The sequence below is a fragment of the Rissa tridactyla genome, chromosome 6 (assembly GCF_028500815.1).
Source record: "Rissa tridactyla isolate bRisTri1 chromosome 6, bRisTri1.patW.cur.20221130, whole genome shotgun sequence".
Lineage (NCBI taxonomy): Eukaryota > Metazoa > Chordata > Aves > Charadriiformes > Laridae > Rissa > Rissa tridactyla.
In genome coordinates, this window is record NC_071471.1 from 28,876,872 (window position 1) to 28,893,356 (window position 16,485).

The 16,485-nt window shown below is 46.9% G+C and overlaps 1 protein-coding gene across 1 annotated transcript in view; it reads right to left on the reverse strand.

Annotated features, from left to right (window-relative positions):
* The window catches only part of TP63 (tumor protein p63), a 106,050-nt gene that overhangs the window by 73,642 nt on the left and 15,923 nt on the right, over window positions 1-16,485 (reverse strand). Inside the window, exons 2-3 of the mRNA XM_054205696.1 lie at window positions 11,803-11,931; window positions 10,955-11,087 (exon numbers count right to left, since the gene is read on the reverse strand). Of these exons, the coding sequence (XP_054061671.1) occupies window positions 10,955-11,087; window positions 11,803-11,931 (262 nt within the window). The remainder of the gene's footprint in view (window positions 1-10,954; window positions 11,088-11,802; window positions 11,932-16,485) is intronic.

Genomic DNA, 16,485 nt, shown 5'->3' on the forward strand with positions numbered 1-16,485 from the left:
AGTGAGTTATCTCCAATGCTGTAGGAAACTAAAAATAATAAACGCTAGTTAGATTTTAAAATTTCAGGTGCAACCCTCCCAGGTCTGACTCAGATATTCTAGAAAGCTTCTGGCAATGCTTTGTGGCTCCTGCTGGCATGTTGAAAAACAAACTAACAAGTAAACAAGACCCTTAAGTTTCCAAAAGGAGGTATCAGCCGAGTCAAACTGCTGATTCAGGTTCTTTGTTTGACTGCGTTTTCCCGGTGCTGTTACGCAGCTTGCCCTAGCCGCTCTCACCAGTACCACTCCAACTTTCCAGTAACCCTTCCAGGACACAAAGTAAGCACGCTATACCACGACAACTAAAAATGTCATTGCCACAGTTGTAGTGTTAACTGGAGATTGTGTAATTTTTTTGTGGAAGGGGGTGTGTGTGTGCGCGCGCACACCTGCCTGCGCGTTAGGTGGTTCATGCAGAATTTCCTGCAGATCAAAGAAAAAAAAAATAAAAAAAATCTGCTCAGACCTCTCCGCTCTGTTATAAAAATAGCACCTGGATCAACCGCGTCACCACGGACTGTGACATTCACTCAGCTCAGAACTGTTTATAAATTAGGACTGAGATAACAGGAGGAGGAGGGAAAAAATAGAACATGGGTTGTTTTTTTGTTTTGTTTTGTTTGTTACATCTGAATAACTGCTGAATCCTCAAAAAACCCAAGCCTCTACCAATTGGCTTTGTGGGTCTTTCCAGTGAAGACTTTACAGAGATGGACACGATAGACTGCAATAGCAGACAGCCCGGTTAAAGGGCAAAGAGAAAATACTTTCAAAAAAGCCCCATATAAGTCACCCTTGATTCCTAAAAACTTACACAGAGCTCATCTTTATTGCTCAAACCACAAGGAAGAGGGGAAAAAGAACCCAGCACATAAACAGGGGCTTTCCCCTTCAAAAGAAAAAAAAAAAAAAAAAAAAATCATCTATGGTAAGACAAAAGAAAAAAAAAAAACACAACAGAGATGATGCTGAAAGGCAGCATCCTGCCTGCTACTGACTGCGTACAGCCTCGTGCACATCCCGGGAAGCTGCTCCGGAGCACTGCATGGGAGATGCAGTTCAACCGTAGGCAGGAGAATGATGGGCACCCCTGGCTCTTGCAGAGTTAACCACTCTTCTATACCCATGAGCAAAAATTCCCTGCCCTCCTGGCTTCCCCAACACTGAGCCAGGGATGGGTCTGATGCCCAGAACTTCCTTTAGAAAGCACTCAAGCATATGAACCTTCAAACTAGAAACACAGCCTGGCTGAAAGTGCTTAGTACTGAGGACCAATCCCTTCTTCCAAGGACTTCAAATTGCCCTTTCTCCCCCCGCCCCTATTTTAAAAGTGCAGGGTGAAGAGACAGACTCGCCAAGGGCGGGAGGAGAGCCCAGCTCCCGGCTCTGCCCACAGCGCAGGTCGGCTTCTCGTCCCCCAAGGAGCATGCCCTCCCCAAGGCAATCGCCTGTCACAACAGCCCTGCCCTCCGACCCTGGGTAAACATCTGCGCACGCGGCTTATTTGAGCTCCTATAGCCTTGTTATCTCGCCCAGAACACCCCTAGGGCTAATTAGAGAGGTAATGGCATCATGTCAGGAGATAACGCTACATGGGGGGAGCAAGGAGAGGGAAGGTGGAAAGGAGTTGTGAAACAAAACCAGTTCCCTTCACAACCGCTGTGCAATATTGGTTTAGGAAGGGCGTACGCAGCCCCCGGGGACTCTGCCCTCTGGCTGCCGAGCTCCATTTAATAAGAGAGCAAGACACTTCTCTGGAGATATTCAGCTTTCCAGCCATGATGACGCAAGGTCCCCACACCTTCCCTACCGTCTGCACAACGAAAACCTCTCCAGCCCCATCAAGGGAGGTCATTCTCACCAGAGCACCAGCAGGAAATCACTTCCCACAGTTGGGGTACAATGCAGGATGCCAACTAAGCACACAAGTAATTTATTGTCAAAAAAGTGTCGTCTGTTTATTCCTGGTGCTGCTTTCATCTATTTTTTTCCATTTTCTGTACCCTAGGTGACTCTCTTTAAAGACCAGTCGCTTTCACTAAAAATGCTTAGAGATAAAAAAAACAACACACCAACTATCTGGACACATTTTTTTTTGCAGGGCAGCTGATCAGCCTGCAAAACCACTGGCCAGCAGACACTTGAGCTGACACTTTTGCACTGATGAGTGAAAAACCACAGGTCAGCAGACACTCACGTGTGGAGACATGACCAGGGGAATTTGGGGGTTCAAGCCATCAGCAGCACTTTTGTCAGAGTAACAACGTTCAAACTGCATTTTTGCCCGATGAAGACCTTTGGACGCTCAACACAGCACCTTTGACAGCATACACACATATTGCCCCCAACACATTTGTAAGATATTTTGCAAGAGTAAGAAAATTACACAAAAAAAAAAAAAAAAAATCACATGAATTGCTCCTGAGCAGCGTGAACAGCCCCATCCGTCCAGCTGGAGGTGAGAGATGGGCATGGCACAAACCTGCATCCCCGCACAAGACAGGGTGCTCCGGCCAGAGAAAGGGAAGAGCAGGAGATAGCGACAGATTAGAGAGTCTTTGTTTTTTAATTACAAGAGAGGAGCAACTGTTGACAGACCAGGGTTGTTCTTGCACAAGCAGCTGAGGGGAAAGTGTTGTTCTTCCCTTATCTTGTATAAACTACAGATTGCTCTTGGGAAACACACAACTGTTCATAAATGCACAATCACAGCAGCTCTTTCCAGCCAGCCTCCGCAACGCTGCCAGCTCCCTCACATCCAAGCCCTTCTACAATAATCCCATATTTTAAAAAGTTATCGGCTTGCAATAATTTGAGAACAGTCTGCCAAACCTCTGGTTAAACCCTGACTCCCTGCAACTGATGGCCATTCATGCTTCTCATGTGAACACACTGCCGTTATCCTATATTGCCCCGGTGTATTGTACCACAACATACACCCTGAGGCAGCCAGGGAGCCTGTTTATTCCTTGTTTCCTATGCAGAAATGTTGAATTTCTCAGTGCTGGTCTTTGTCCCCTTGTCCTCTGCCTGGTCTCACTTGCCACGTCCAACACCAGCACGGCAACAGCCAGAGGGTGAACAGCCACAGGGTTCAGTTATTTGGCTGGGGACCCTCCCCAGAAGATTGATCATTTTAGTTTCCGATTTGTCTAATCGGACATCACCATGTGGTTCACCATCCCCATCCATGTCCTCAAAGAGAAAGAAGGGTGCCGCAGGGTACCTTTTCCTTGTGTTTAAGGAGGCTGGAGATAAAAAAAAAAAAAATCCATGCTTTTAGAGCTGACTGTAACAAAAACTCCTCTGATCTTTTATTAGTATCAGCATGTGAATTTGCGGGGTAGAAAAGGATTCGTTCAGCAGCGAACACATGAACCCAGGCCACAAAGCACTCCCTAATCTATGCTTCACAGAGATTGATTTAATTTTCTGCGGCTGCCTGGCAATTCACTCCCTCGTTAATTTCAATGCTATCGAATCCGCGACAGTGAGGTGGAAAGCAGATGGTAGAAAGATCCAGAGGAAAACATTACCTAGTCCAAAAGTGTCCTCATGAAATATCGGAGGGAAAAAACAATAGTTATTAACAGGGCTGCGGGCAGGATCTGCAGAACCACAAAGCAACATATATAGTGAGACTCTGGATGCATAAGGCTTTCTTCAAAGCAAGAATCCCAATTAATGAAAGAGAGGACTTTTGAAAACAAAAGCTACACCCCACAGCTCACTGCAACACAGACTTTTTGGCCGTGTCGGACGAGGAAGGGGAGCGGGACACTCCCAGGGCTGTCTCTCTGAAAGGAGCATCCCGTGAGCCTGGCCACCTCTCCCCAGGCACTGTCAGCACTGCAGCTCGCAACCTGGTTGTGAGGCGCTCTCCATCCTCCATCCATCTCGCCCCACAAAGGGGAGGGGTACCACAAAGCTCAGCAAAGTTTCAGTTCAGCTGGAAAGGGACAGCTTGATGCATCACCTTACTTCCAGCTAACAAGAGAAAGGCCTCATTTTCCTCCCGCCATCAATTTGGTTTAAAAAATAAAAAAGTCCAGAGGAATGTGAACTTTGGGAATGGCCGTTCCACCTCTGGTGGTGTTCAAAGTGTGCTTCATGGCTTGATGAAATGCCAGCTGTCCAAGGGGTTTACCACTTAACAGGCTTTAGCCCGAAGTGTTCCCAACAAATAATATGGGAAGTATGTTTATAGTTTAAGGAAAGAAGAGAATCCTATCGACTAGATAGAAACCTACAGTGAAGTTCCCAGAAAGACAGAAGAAACCTTAAACTTGCTCTGGAGGCAAAAGTGCCTGCAGCCTGTTGCTCCAAGATCAAGATCCCTTTTAATTAAGTGCTTGTGCAGACCTTTCAAAGATGTAAAATAAGCACTAACGCATTATTGCTCCATACTTAAGCAAGAAGCACGTGCAGCGCCATGGAAACCTTTGGAGGCAGGCCTAGCTGCTTGGGAAAGGTGTTTTCTAAAGTGGCTGCTTCTTTTGTTCAGAGGTATTTGCATGTAGGCAGATGACAGGACTCGAAGTTGTGACACACTTCCACCTCAAGTGCTCATAGCGATAAGAGCTGGGGATTTAAAGCCAGCCCTCCATAAGAGCCAGGCCAGAACGAACACAAAACACCCCATCGCACATGGCTCTTTTCCCAATAGGTTTGTGCTTTTCAGCTTAAAATCAGTTTATTCCCTCTCAAGATGAATGTAAAGCAAAATACTAAAAGGGCAGAAATACTTAAAGGAATTTTAAATGCTCTTCCAAAATGATCTGCAGCAGACAGATCACCCATTGCTTTTCTTCAATATCATTGAGAGTTCAGGGAAGCGGCACTAAAAATAAAACACTTGGTGTAACGATACTCATCAACTGGCTACATTCCTACAAAATGAAAGACAGCCAGCCCTGGTCTGCAGCCAGAACCAGGGCAAAACAGCACAGGAAAGGGAGCTAGTGAAAAAATATTTTGAAGAAACATAAACATGTCTTTAGAGCCATAGTACAGACAGAGTGAGAGAAGTCTTCAAGCTTCAGCCAAACTGAACGTACAAATACATTCCCTATGTCCATCCTTTATCTGAAAGGATCGACCATTTCTGGATTGGGTCTGCAGTCTCAAATGCTATTAAATCATTTGGAGGGACCTACACTGCAGAAGATTAAACATTCAGCAGGATTACAAAGCCAAGCCTAAATGAGCTTATGAGTTCAGCTGCAAACAAGAGAGGTGCTGGAGGGAAACTTCCAACAGAATAATGCATTTGCTCATTATGGAAATGCCTTTGCATAATCTCAACTTTCTTTGCACAGCTATGGAACGAAGAAATACCCACAAAGAAGAGAAACTTGGCAAGCCTCAAACTCTCTCAAGCACAAACCAGACAGTAATAAAAGCTTTGATCATATCCCTGTGCTGTACAAAGTCCTTCCTTCCTTTCTATGGTCAGTCTAGGAATACTTAGGCATGGAAACAGACGGCCACACAACCCACTTTGCTGCATCTACTTATCAAGTCGGCCTTATCCTCCAGGTGCAAACCCATTTCCCAACAAAAAGCAGGGCTGCAGCACCTGCCAGAGCCCTGGGAAACACACATCACACATTAGTCAGCTCCTGCGCCAAGACACTCTTCATGCGCCGCTCAGCCACGCTGTGCACACCACGCCAGCTCCCTGCCCTGCTGTTGGTACACAGGGATGTCCTCCCTGTCCCGCAGTCCCATCACCAGCTTTCACCTGATTCCTCAGCCATTACCTCGCAGCAAGTGGAATTCTCTTCTCCTGACCCAGCAAAACACTTAAGCAAGCAATTAAAGTTAACTGAAATCAGAGCCTGCTCTTCGATATTACAGCATTGGATAGGATACACCAGATGTCCTTCTGGACAGCATTTATTTTTTTTTTTTAAATATCCATCCATCATATTCTTGCACACCTGATCCTGACCACAACCCCCAGCTTGTACAGGTAATGGGCTCCTAAAGACCCAGAAATTCAGTGCATGGCCACCAAAAATGAATTACTGAACTGATTTACATAGTGCTAAGACTGAGAGCATGCAGAAGAGGTCTACCAGCTACCCTGACCACCTTGGGCCAGGGTGGCTCTGCAGGGGCCTCAGCCCCACTCTTCTCCAGCTTGCTGGGCTGCAGCGTGGGAAGGTACCCTGTGCAAGGTGGCTGGGGTGGCTCCTGCATGAGCCTACACCGGGTTAAACCTGGTAAAAGTTACTTGTTCCCACGAGAAAGCATCAAATACCAACTCTGAGACATGTCATTGGTGCAACGGCTGAGGCAGAGAGCCTCGACACCTCCACGTTCTACATCTGCCACATCTAGTCTTTCCTACAGCCCATTTTTACCTCCACTCCATGTATAAAGGTAGACAGCAAAGTTACAGAGCTGAAGCTGTCACTTAAAACCACGAAACACATGTTGCACCCCCAAAATCTCTATAGCCACCACACTTGGGACACCCACAGCCTGTGAAGCTGAGGACACAAATGGGCACAGCCCTGTCTGAAGCACCCACACCACTGTCTCCGGGGAGAAATCCACCTCACGGAGAGCCCAGTCGTGCCTAACTAAGCCACACACAGCAAATCCCCACGATGATTTTCAGAAGATGGAAAAGGACAAATAAGAAAAAGAAAGAAAAAAAAAAAAAAAAGAGGCAAGGAATTCTTTCTCCCTTTTGTAGGGAGGGATGGATCCAGGTTAAGAAAACTCTGACCACAGCGACTGTCTGGGGAAAGGCATTCCACTGAACTGGTTAGGCAAGGGGCTGCGGGAGGACGGCTCGCTCAGGGGCATGAAAGGAAGGTATGTACAGGGGGAGGGGGATGAGCTGCTCCATCACTCCAGACAGCACTCCTGCTCCCACCGGACACGCTGCTGGGCTGGTGGCAGGAGAATTCTTGACCCTGCAAGCTCCCAAACACCACCTTTATCCGGACGCTGCCTGCTGAAGTCCTTAGACCAAAACAGCTTCGTTTGGGTCCAGACTAGCATCTCTTAGCATTGGCGAGCAGTTTAAAAGACTTCTGAGTAATGGCGAAGGAGAGAAATTTTGCACCTGGTATGGCAGGCTGACAGCGTGCAGCAAGGGCTCCAGGGTAATGGAGGGGTCACTGCCACACACTTCTTCCTAGAGAGAGGTCCCCAAATCCCTCCTCCCCACAGCTCCAGGGTATTTAATCAGTCAGAAGAAAAAAAAAAAAAATCATATCATATCACCTAGTTTCTAGCACTGCAGGATGCAGCCTTTGAGACCAGGGTTCCTCTTGAGTGCAGTGGCCACCACTGACCCCACGATTGCAGGCTACATCCTTGGAAAGGGAAGAAGCTGGGGACCACCTTCTTTGGTGAAGCCTAACAAATGGCAGGTGGCCCACAAAAGACACACATTCAACTTACCTTCCTGGCCATCCACAGCTCCTTCCCGCACCAGGGCCATGTCAGAGACTAAATGTTCTCCGCACCCACAGGGACCACCAGCCCCTCACTCTGACTATGCAAAAAGGCAGATCTCTGCTGGGATTTCCCAGCCTGTCTGTGGTTAATGCCATGGGAGACAAAGAGGCACAGCCAGCAGCCTCACAGGCTGGTCACCCAGGACATTGAGAAAGAGCCAGTCACAAGGCACATGGTCAGGGAAGGCTGCTGACTGTCTGTTACACCAGACCCACAAACCTTCTTCCTGTCCCCTCCAGGTCTTTTCATCCCAAGGTACTGCTGAGCACCAGTTTCTCTTACCCCTTTCCTATATGGGACACAGGAAGAATATTTCTTCCTTAAAAACAGGAGTGTGAGAACTGCAAGGTCTCAGCTCAGCAAGACACAGAGCTGTAGCTCAGACTAGAGGGGTTTCTTTGTCACCCAACCTTCTTCAGCTCCCTCCCCAGATAGCTGCATCTTCAACGCAACAAACACCACGGATGGGCGTTTAGCAGGGCAGGACTCATGCTCATTTTACAGCCCACCAGTGGGACACCTTCTTCAGGCACTGCTCTGAACACAGTAGCTCCTTCCCCACTGTCAGCAAGCAACTGTCCCAAACAACCCCCTGTTGGAACTCAACAGTTCCAAACTGTTCCAAGCAACTTCCAACAGATTAATTAATAAAAAAGGCATAGCTCTCACCAACACAACTCCTGGGATCAAGGACGGACATCTTTTAAGGCTGAAAGCTTCATTCCTCAGCCATAAGTTGCAAGAAGGTGCTGAGCTCATTTTAAAGGCTGATTAGGATTGCCTTAAAGTCCACGTAAGGACAATTGCTTCAAATAAACCAGTATTAATTGTTTTGCACCCATTTAAATCTCACATGGCGGTACATTTTGGAGAAAAGCTGGCCTTGCTCTTCTCCTAAGACAAATCTAATAATAAAAAGCACTCTGCCTTGATCTCACTGTTCTTCTTCCAGGGCCCCTCTCTTTCTGCTGCATTCCTTTGTGTTTATCTGCCCTCTTCAACTCTGTGCGGCAATCAGCTGCGTGTGGCACCTCGTGTCTAGAAGTGACATGGCTGAGGTTACAGGAGAGACAGGTGCAAGGGGAGCTCTTGCCCCCGAGCTATCCAAAGGAAAAGAGAAGCTGGAGGGGAAGAGGGTTGTAAGGTATTTCAGATTAAAGCCGACAAACAGAAAACACCTTGCCCCAGGCTACACATTCTCTGCCAATGCAAGCTGCAGCGGCTGCGAGCCCCAGAAACAGCAAAGCAAACACGGACTTCTCTGCAAGGGGGAGTTGTCACCTGTCAGGGATGTTTGCAAATTTATAGGGAGGTGGTGGTGGTAAGGGGAGTAAAAAAGAGCCTTCCTCATCTTAAAAGACAGGCTGTTTGCACAGGTTTGCAATGCATATTTTGCTTTGTAAAGGCTTTTGTCCAGCATTCAACTGAGCAAAGGTGCTGTCTTCCACTGAAGACAAACTGGAACATTTATTAATGTACATGCATTAACATACTCTGAGTCGCTGCCTTACAGTAAGGGTGAGGATGGGATGGAATTTCCCCTCTCCCTCTTTGGCTTGTCATGTCAGCAAAAAAATACCTCTTAAAAAAGTCGCTGTGCAGCTTGGCCTCTCCAGAAATGCCTCCTGAAAGGCTGGGATCAGACCCATCATAAGCAAGAGGTAGATGCATAGCAAAAGGTGCCTGCACTCCTCTCCTGTCCTCAGCACTCGCTTCAGTGGTGCTCAGAGAGGACGAGAGGAAGGGATTTTCCATTCATGTTTCACTGCACCACAGACGGGAGAGGGAGACTGTGAACAAGGGCTTGGAGTGAGCCTGTCAGCTACCACAGTGCTCTGCTGACAGCTCAGAGGAGCTGGAAGATGGGGAGGCTTTGCTAGCACTCAATGCAGCAAAATCGAAGTTTGCGTGTGGAAGAAGCAAATTTTCTGCTGACGACCTCTAAACTGCTGCTGATTGTATTTTAAGAGGACATAGTTAGTTCAAACAGAACATTACCACCTATTTTGAAAAGTAGGAGCCCCTCTAAACACGGAGAATCTTTTGCACTAGGTATTGAAGAGACACCAAGCTGTGCTACAGTGTTGGAAAAAGCTAAGAAATGCCCTTTCAGGTCCAGATGCTGATTGAAGGCTTGCACGTCACCCCCCTGCACCCAACCTGAATACAGAATCAAAAGAGAAGCAGACATGACATCAGTCACCTCTTCTTGTGCACTTGGAGCTTCACCACATCAGCCGAGCCCATACCCAACCTTGAAGTGGCCTTTTTACCCTTCGTAATCTCACAAGGAGAGAGGAGAGCAGTCAGACCAGAGAGGCAATAACAGGTCAAACCTTCTGGCACCAGGGACTGCAATCAGTGTGACCTGGGAGTTCTTTCCTTGCCGATGCGATCCCCCAGGTTACAAACACTGCCAGGGTGCAGACCACCAGCACGCCATGGTTAGGCACATTAAAAATGGGCATTGATTAGCCGGGGAGTTAACTGACACAATTTCTCAGGATGGAAACGCAGAGGAACAAGATTTACAGACAGCGACACAAATTTCAAGCCACATGTGATTTTTAGTCTGAAGTATAGAAACCCCAGGAAGAAGAGAAACAGGACATGAACAGCCTGAACTCCTGAAATACCTCCTGCTCCAGCCTGTGAGAACAGCAGCTGGCTTCTTCACCAGAGCTATTGCTAAGAAAAAGCCAGTCAGTTTGCGCCAAAGGCAATGAACCAGCAATCACCAGTGTGCCTCATCTGCATTCCAGTCTGAAGCCATACTGGTGAGACACCCGCAGCCAAAACTTGTTACGAACACTCTCTAGCTTTGCCTATCTGGAGACCCAGGAGGGAAAAAACACCCAACCATTTTCTGAAACCAAGTTTTCATCCATATCTGACCTACAAGAGAAGAAAAACCAGCGAAGAACCCCTGCCCTTGGTCAGCAAAGTTGCAACTGTGCCCAGAATACCAGTTATTTTAACCCTGAGGCCACATAAACCAGCTCTAAGCAGGGACGGTTGAGCAGCCAGGTGAGTGCAAGAGACTCCTCAGCAGTTCTGCTTATTCAGCTGCCTCATCCCTCTCTCCTGCCATTGCTGCCGAAAGAGAGGAGGTAAGGACCCAGCCTGCTCCCCCTTGTAGCCTCGGGGAGGCACAGAGGAGTGATGCCTTTCCACAGGTCATACACCGTCCAGTTTAGCCACAAGTACAGACACTGGTGTTTACCACCACCACAGTCACTTGGCAAAGCCATGCTCCCAACCAGCTTCTGAGGTGGGACACAACAGGCAAGGCAAGAAGGGGCTTCCTCGGTCAGAGGCATCGGCCACATCACCAAGAAGAGGAAGATGGCCCCAGGGCAACACAGCAAGGACACCTCCTGCAAAAACTCCTCATCTGTCCCCAAAGGTTAAGGAAGTTCTTCTCGCTACTCACCCACATTGGGTCATTCAGCTCCGTATCCTGCACCCGAACACAGTCCATGCTAATCTCTATTTTGTTTGTAGAGCCATTTTCAGATGGGCCATCGATGAAGTTCAGATCGATCGGCTGAACTGAGCATATTGGCCTGAAAAAGAACAAAGCAATGCAATTAGAATTGGCCAAATTATGTTTTCCTCCCCACCCCACGTGCTAGGATGTCACCCAGGACCACAAATCAGTCTCAGGACAAAGTAATTACTAATGAACAATGACGTCATCACCAGCTATGCTAACAGCAGCCCCTGAACAGGTCAGGGCCTGGAAGGACTTGCCTGACCAAAAAAAAAAAAAAAAGGTTAAATCACAGAGACAGAACTCATGGAGGATTTACAGCAGCAACCATCTCAACATCAGTCATGGGAACAGAACCAGTTTTTTTTCCTTCAACAGCCCTGACAGAGTGAACTCTGTACCATCTACACCTCCTCTCCCTCCCTGGCATCAGTAAAGGAGGAAAACATGCAGCCTGAACATGGAGTAACGACCCCATTTCCTTAGGGGAAAACATCAGCCATCCACCTTAACAGACCATGTGCTGGAAAGCAGTCAGCTCAGCAACCAGAGGTCTTGAAGAGAGTCAGTGTCACTGGTCATCTCTGCATCTGTTCCCCGTGGCTTGGATGAAGAACATCCTGAGAGCTCAAGAGTTGTCAGTCATCACAGACTTGTACCCACATCTTCCAATCAGCAGGTATGGAAGACTCCAAAAGCTTCAACATCAGTTCTTTGAGCAACCTAATTGCAGAGGCATCGTGTCCCAAAACACCTTCTTCCACAGGCTCCGCGTAATGACTACTTACTGTTCCAGGAAGTCCCAGATATGCTGGAGCACCTCTGGGCTGAGGAATTCCCTGGGCTGCGAGCTCTGGGACATGGCTGATCGGTAGTAACTCTCCTTCCAGGAGAAGTGGCTCGGAGTTTCTACAAACCTTAAAAAACAAAAGCAAAAAAAAAAAAAGAAAAGAAAAGAAGGAAAAAAAAAAAAGAAAAGAACACACACAGAGAAAGATATGTTGAATGCATGAGGCCAACTCGATGAAAACCCATAAATAGAACCTATTGTGTGAAAAAGGAGACACGCTGAATGCCTGGAACATTCACAGCTGTACGACACACATTCCACGCTGCTGCAGATGCTGTATTTAGACAGGAGAGAATTTGGCCACCCTTCCTGATAAGTTAAATACCCCTCAGAGTCTTCTCAGATGCTGTGTCATAAGAATTCCAGAGGAAAAACAAAAAAACACAGCCAAAAAAAACCCAACCACCAAACCAAAACCACCACCTTCCATTTTACCCCCAAATAATCATCTTTCCGTATAAAGCAGGTAGGTGCTTCACCTGCTGCAAAGACTAAGCGGTGTGCGATCCATTCTCCCTGGCTGTTTGACTCTCTAGATTGCATGGCCTTGGATGATTTAGGCGACTTCTCCTACACCCAGCCACTGCAGCCGGGGTCTTCGACTGCAATAAGTATTTTTTTAAAAACATTAATAATAATAATAATAAGTCTTATTTTTGCTTGATTCTCTGTGGAAATGAATTCCACCACATCAGATTGTATCTGCTTGTCTACTGCCTTCTCCCCTCCAATTATTTCTGAGCCCGACCAGTTGACTTCCACTGGATCTGCTAATTACCTTGGCCATTTTTATCCCCTTAAGCTCCTACAAGCCTCACAGAAATAGGTGGGCCCAAGAGGAGCAGTGACGAAGCCGGAGCACTCGCGCCTTCCACAGCTGCACATTCTCATCCCACTGGCCAATTTCTAAATTCAAATGCAGCAGCTTTTACGCCCGTGTCAAAATACCCAACGGCTGCAGGGATGCAAGGGGGAGTGGGAGGAATGTCTCTAGTATATTTGCTGTTGACAAAAACCCTCGGTTCAACGTAGAGCATCAGGCAGGTGACCGCCTTTCCTGCTACAAGGACAGGGGCACCCTGCAAAATTTTCATATAAAGAGTTGTTCCGGCACAACGCAAGTGAACAGCCGTGCTCCCTGCCAAGGGAACGGCTGTGGCAGAAGCCAGGGCTATCAACGGATTCCAAAGAGAATTGTACTAACATTTGGTTTGGCACATTTTGGTGCTTTTTAACACAATGGTCTAAACAAATTGCATGGAAGACCCTAATTTATTAAGCTGCCAAAATAGAGAAAGAGCGTTTCAGAGAGAGGATCACACCACAGTTGTTCTTTTCCTCTACTTTTTCCTGAAGCATCTATTTCTGGCTGCTGTCAGAGAGGGATCTAGTTCTCTCTACTGAAGTTGTATGGCCTCTTAAATATTGAGGATGACTCTGGTCTGCAAAGAGCAGGGCTTTCCTTGCCTCTGCTGACCGCAGAACTGCATACTCTCTGAAAAGAGCAAACAATTTTCCTAAGCTAATAAAAATCAAAGCCATTTTGGTCCCCAGAGCCATATCGGAGCATGCCTCAAAATAGGTGAAAGTATCACTTCAGCTACTCATCCTTTTTGTGATTCACAGAAAACCCAACACCCTTTCAAGTTCGTGAACAGACAGAGACAAAAATAAAATTCAGAAGTGTCATAGCTAATAGCTCTGTCTCACAGATGTGGGCACATACCCACACTACATGCGAATAAATAATCACAAGTCCTCCGAGAACAGCAGTTATCCCACAAAATACCAGAAATTTCTCCTTTCAAGCTTTCAGTCTGTAAGGCGCTTTCAGAAGTGCCATACCAAAACCCAGAACAGATCTGGCCTAAAGTCTGCTATATAAGCTGGGAACCAGTGCTACCACGAGCTTTGGAGGAGGGCAATGGCAAGTGCATGTTCCCCAGCCCACTCTGCCACTAAACCCCCAGACCTCAGGCACAGCTCAATACCCTGCACCCAGTCCTGACCTCCCAGGAACGGGCAGAGAAACCTCACAATGGGTTCTCCCAAACCACTGAAGTGCTCGCTTCTAACAGTTATTTGCCACTTATCACAACTCCCCTTGACTTTAACACTAACACCCACTTTTTAGGAAATTTAGTGACAGCCATCCACACCAGCTCATTATTATGTACACAGGAACCAACTTCACCAAAAAGAGTTATTACAAAACAGACCTTTCTCAGAAACCTTCTTCCTTTCAAAAAAGTCTCAGTGCAATGATGTTCCTGCATGCCATGACATGCCCCAGCTCTGGTTCACAGCTGCATGAAGTCCTAGATCTCAAGAAGGCAAAGCAACCATTCAGCTCTGCCTGCTCTGGCCCTTGTGGTCCCATTCAGCAGCAAAGCTGAAGCTGTTTCTCATGAACCTACCCCAACCAAGCGCTCTTCACAGAGCCTACAGCCTGCAGTGCAGGAGAGGGAGGAGGTATTGGCTGCATGGACTGATAAAGCCAGGTTGGTTATTCTATGCCTCTAAAGCTAACAGAGCTGTTGGAAAGAGTCACACCAGGTAAGGACACAGCCAGTGCTGCACTAAACACTCAAGTCCAAATTTCCCCAGAGGGAGGCATTTTCCACCTGTGTCATCTCTGTCCCTGTACTCATTCAAGCTGCTGGCTTAGAGTTTCAAAGAAAAGCGTTATCAGATTTTACCTGATGGCCAAAAAGGCATGTTCTCTCGTTAATACTTTCACAGAAGCAAAATTTGAGAGACTCCTTCAAGACTCTTTACAACACGTTTGCTACTCTCTTTCCAAAGGAGGCTGCAGGGTTAGGTGGCCAACCTTCTCAAGGTTGCTGCATGAAGGCTACAGCATTACAGACGTAATGAGCACAGGTCTTTACTCGGTTTGGTGCATCCTGCTCTCAGCTGGGAAAGAGCTGTCAAGCCGCAAGAAAACCAGGTTCAGTTCAGCACAAAGCTACATGCAAGCTAAACCATCTCCTTCCCTGTGATCTTAATAAAAATCTAAACCTAGTGCCATTTTCATTAACAAAAAGCCTTCAACGTAGAGGAGCACCCTCTGTGTACTAAACAGCATACCTAAGTGTCCAAATTTGCTCTTCCACAAGAAAATAACAGCTAAAGCCTAAGCAAGATCTACGCATAAATTTCACTACTCTAGTTAAGTGTCTTTTCCCACATCAGCAAACACTCTAGCTTCAGTAAAATAATGGCCAAGTGCCTAAAGTTAATCACAAAATAGCAGGAGTTTTTGTTGATCAAATTGCATCAAGTTACTCCTACTAGCTGCCTTTTTAAAAAAAAAAAAAAGAAAAAACAACTAACAGACATTTAAAAGCCATCCATTTACCCACAACCACTCATCCCAAAGTGCATCATAGGGGATAACACTACCAAACACAGCCTGTTATACCAAACCACTGACTATGATAGGACAAAGCATGAGAGTATTTCTTGTCTAGCTTGCCCTCTGCCTTAAGTCTACAAGCTATATGCTTAATTCCCTGAATTAACTGCTGAAATATTTGGCAGGCAGCTTGCCACAAGCATCAGAGAGCACCAAATGCACGAGGTTAGAACTACAGGAGGATTCATAGCCCCCATCACACCATAAGCCTAATAGGACATTACACCTACAAGTCCCCTCCTTTAAAAACCACCAGCAGATTATTAATCAACAGAAATAGCAAGTTAAACCTTCTCTGAGAAGCAGCACCTCACCAAGAGCTACGAGGTTTCCTGGCACAGTGCTAGGACACTGCTCCTACACCACTGAACCCCAGGACAGGCTTCAGCCAGCAACACACTCCCACTGAGGTCTAGCTCAGCTCCATCCTATTTATTTTGCAGAAGCAAGAGCAGCCCAGACCCCAGGTGAAAGCACTTTCCAGATTCAGGATGAAGCCTTGTCCAAGCCGATTGTGTTGCTGCCTGCTCGTCATTTCCCCAGCAGTGCTGTGTTGCAGCCCACCAGAGTGGGACCGACTCCCAGCTGATTCCGTTTGCCATCATGCTGGTGAAGGAGACCTCTGCAAATTATGGCAGTGAGAGCAACACGCCCCTTGTAGCTGTGTCCCCGCAGCATTCGATTTCAGAGTCTCCCAGAAGGCTGGGAATGTTAAACTTCACCCAAAAAAACACAAACCCCACCCCACCAAAACCCAACAACCAAAAATCCCTAGCAAGCACAGCATTTGCTTTTAAGAGCCCTTAGCCCATCTGCCCTGCTATTGCCTTTCCCTGGAGCCAAAGGTCCCAGTACAGATAGAGACAAAGACCTGACTGCTTGGCCCAGAACAACAAAAGGTGGTAGCAAACCAGAGAGAAAGCAAGACATTTTGGCTCCCGCCATCTCACTCTAAGCTACATTTTCCCCCTTCCTACTTTCACATCAAAGGCATTATAGAAAAGCAACAAAACAACAAAGAAAAAAAAACAAAACAAAAAACCAAAACCAAAACCCCCAAACCACTTTCCACACCAGAAAACAATGACAGAAAACTATTAAACTCAACTATTGCAATGCAGCAACACTTATCGCCCGAACAGCAACCTTTCACTGCAAACAAGTTTTCTCAGAAAGGGCTAAACCCAAAACACAAAGTCTGAC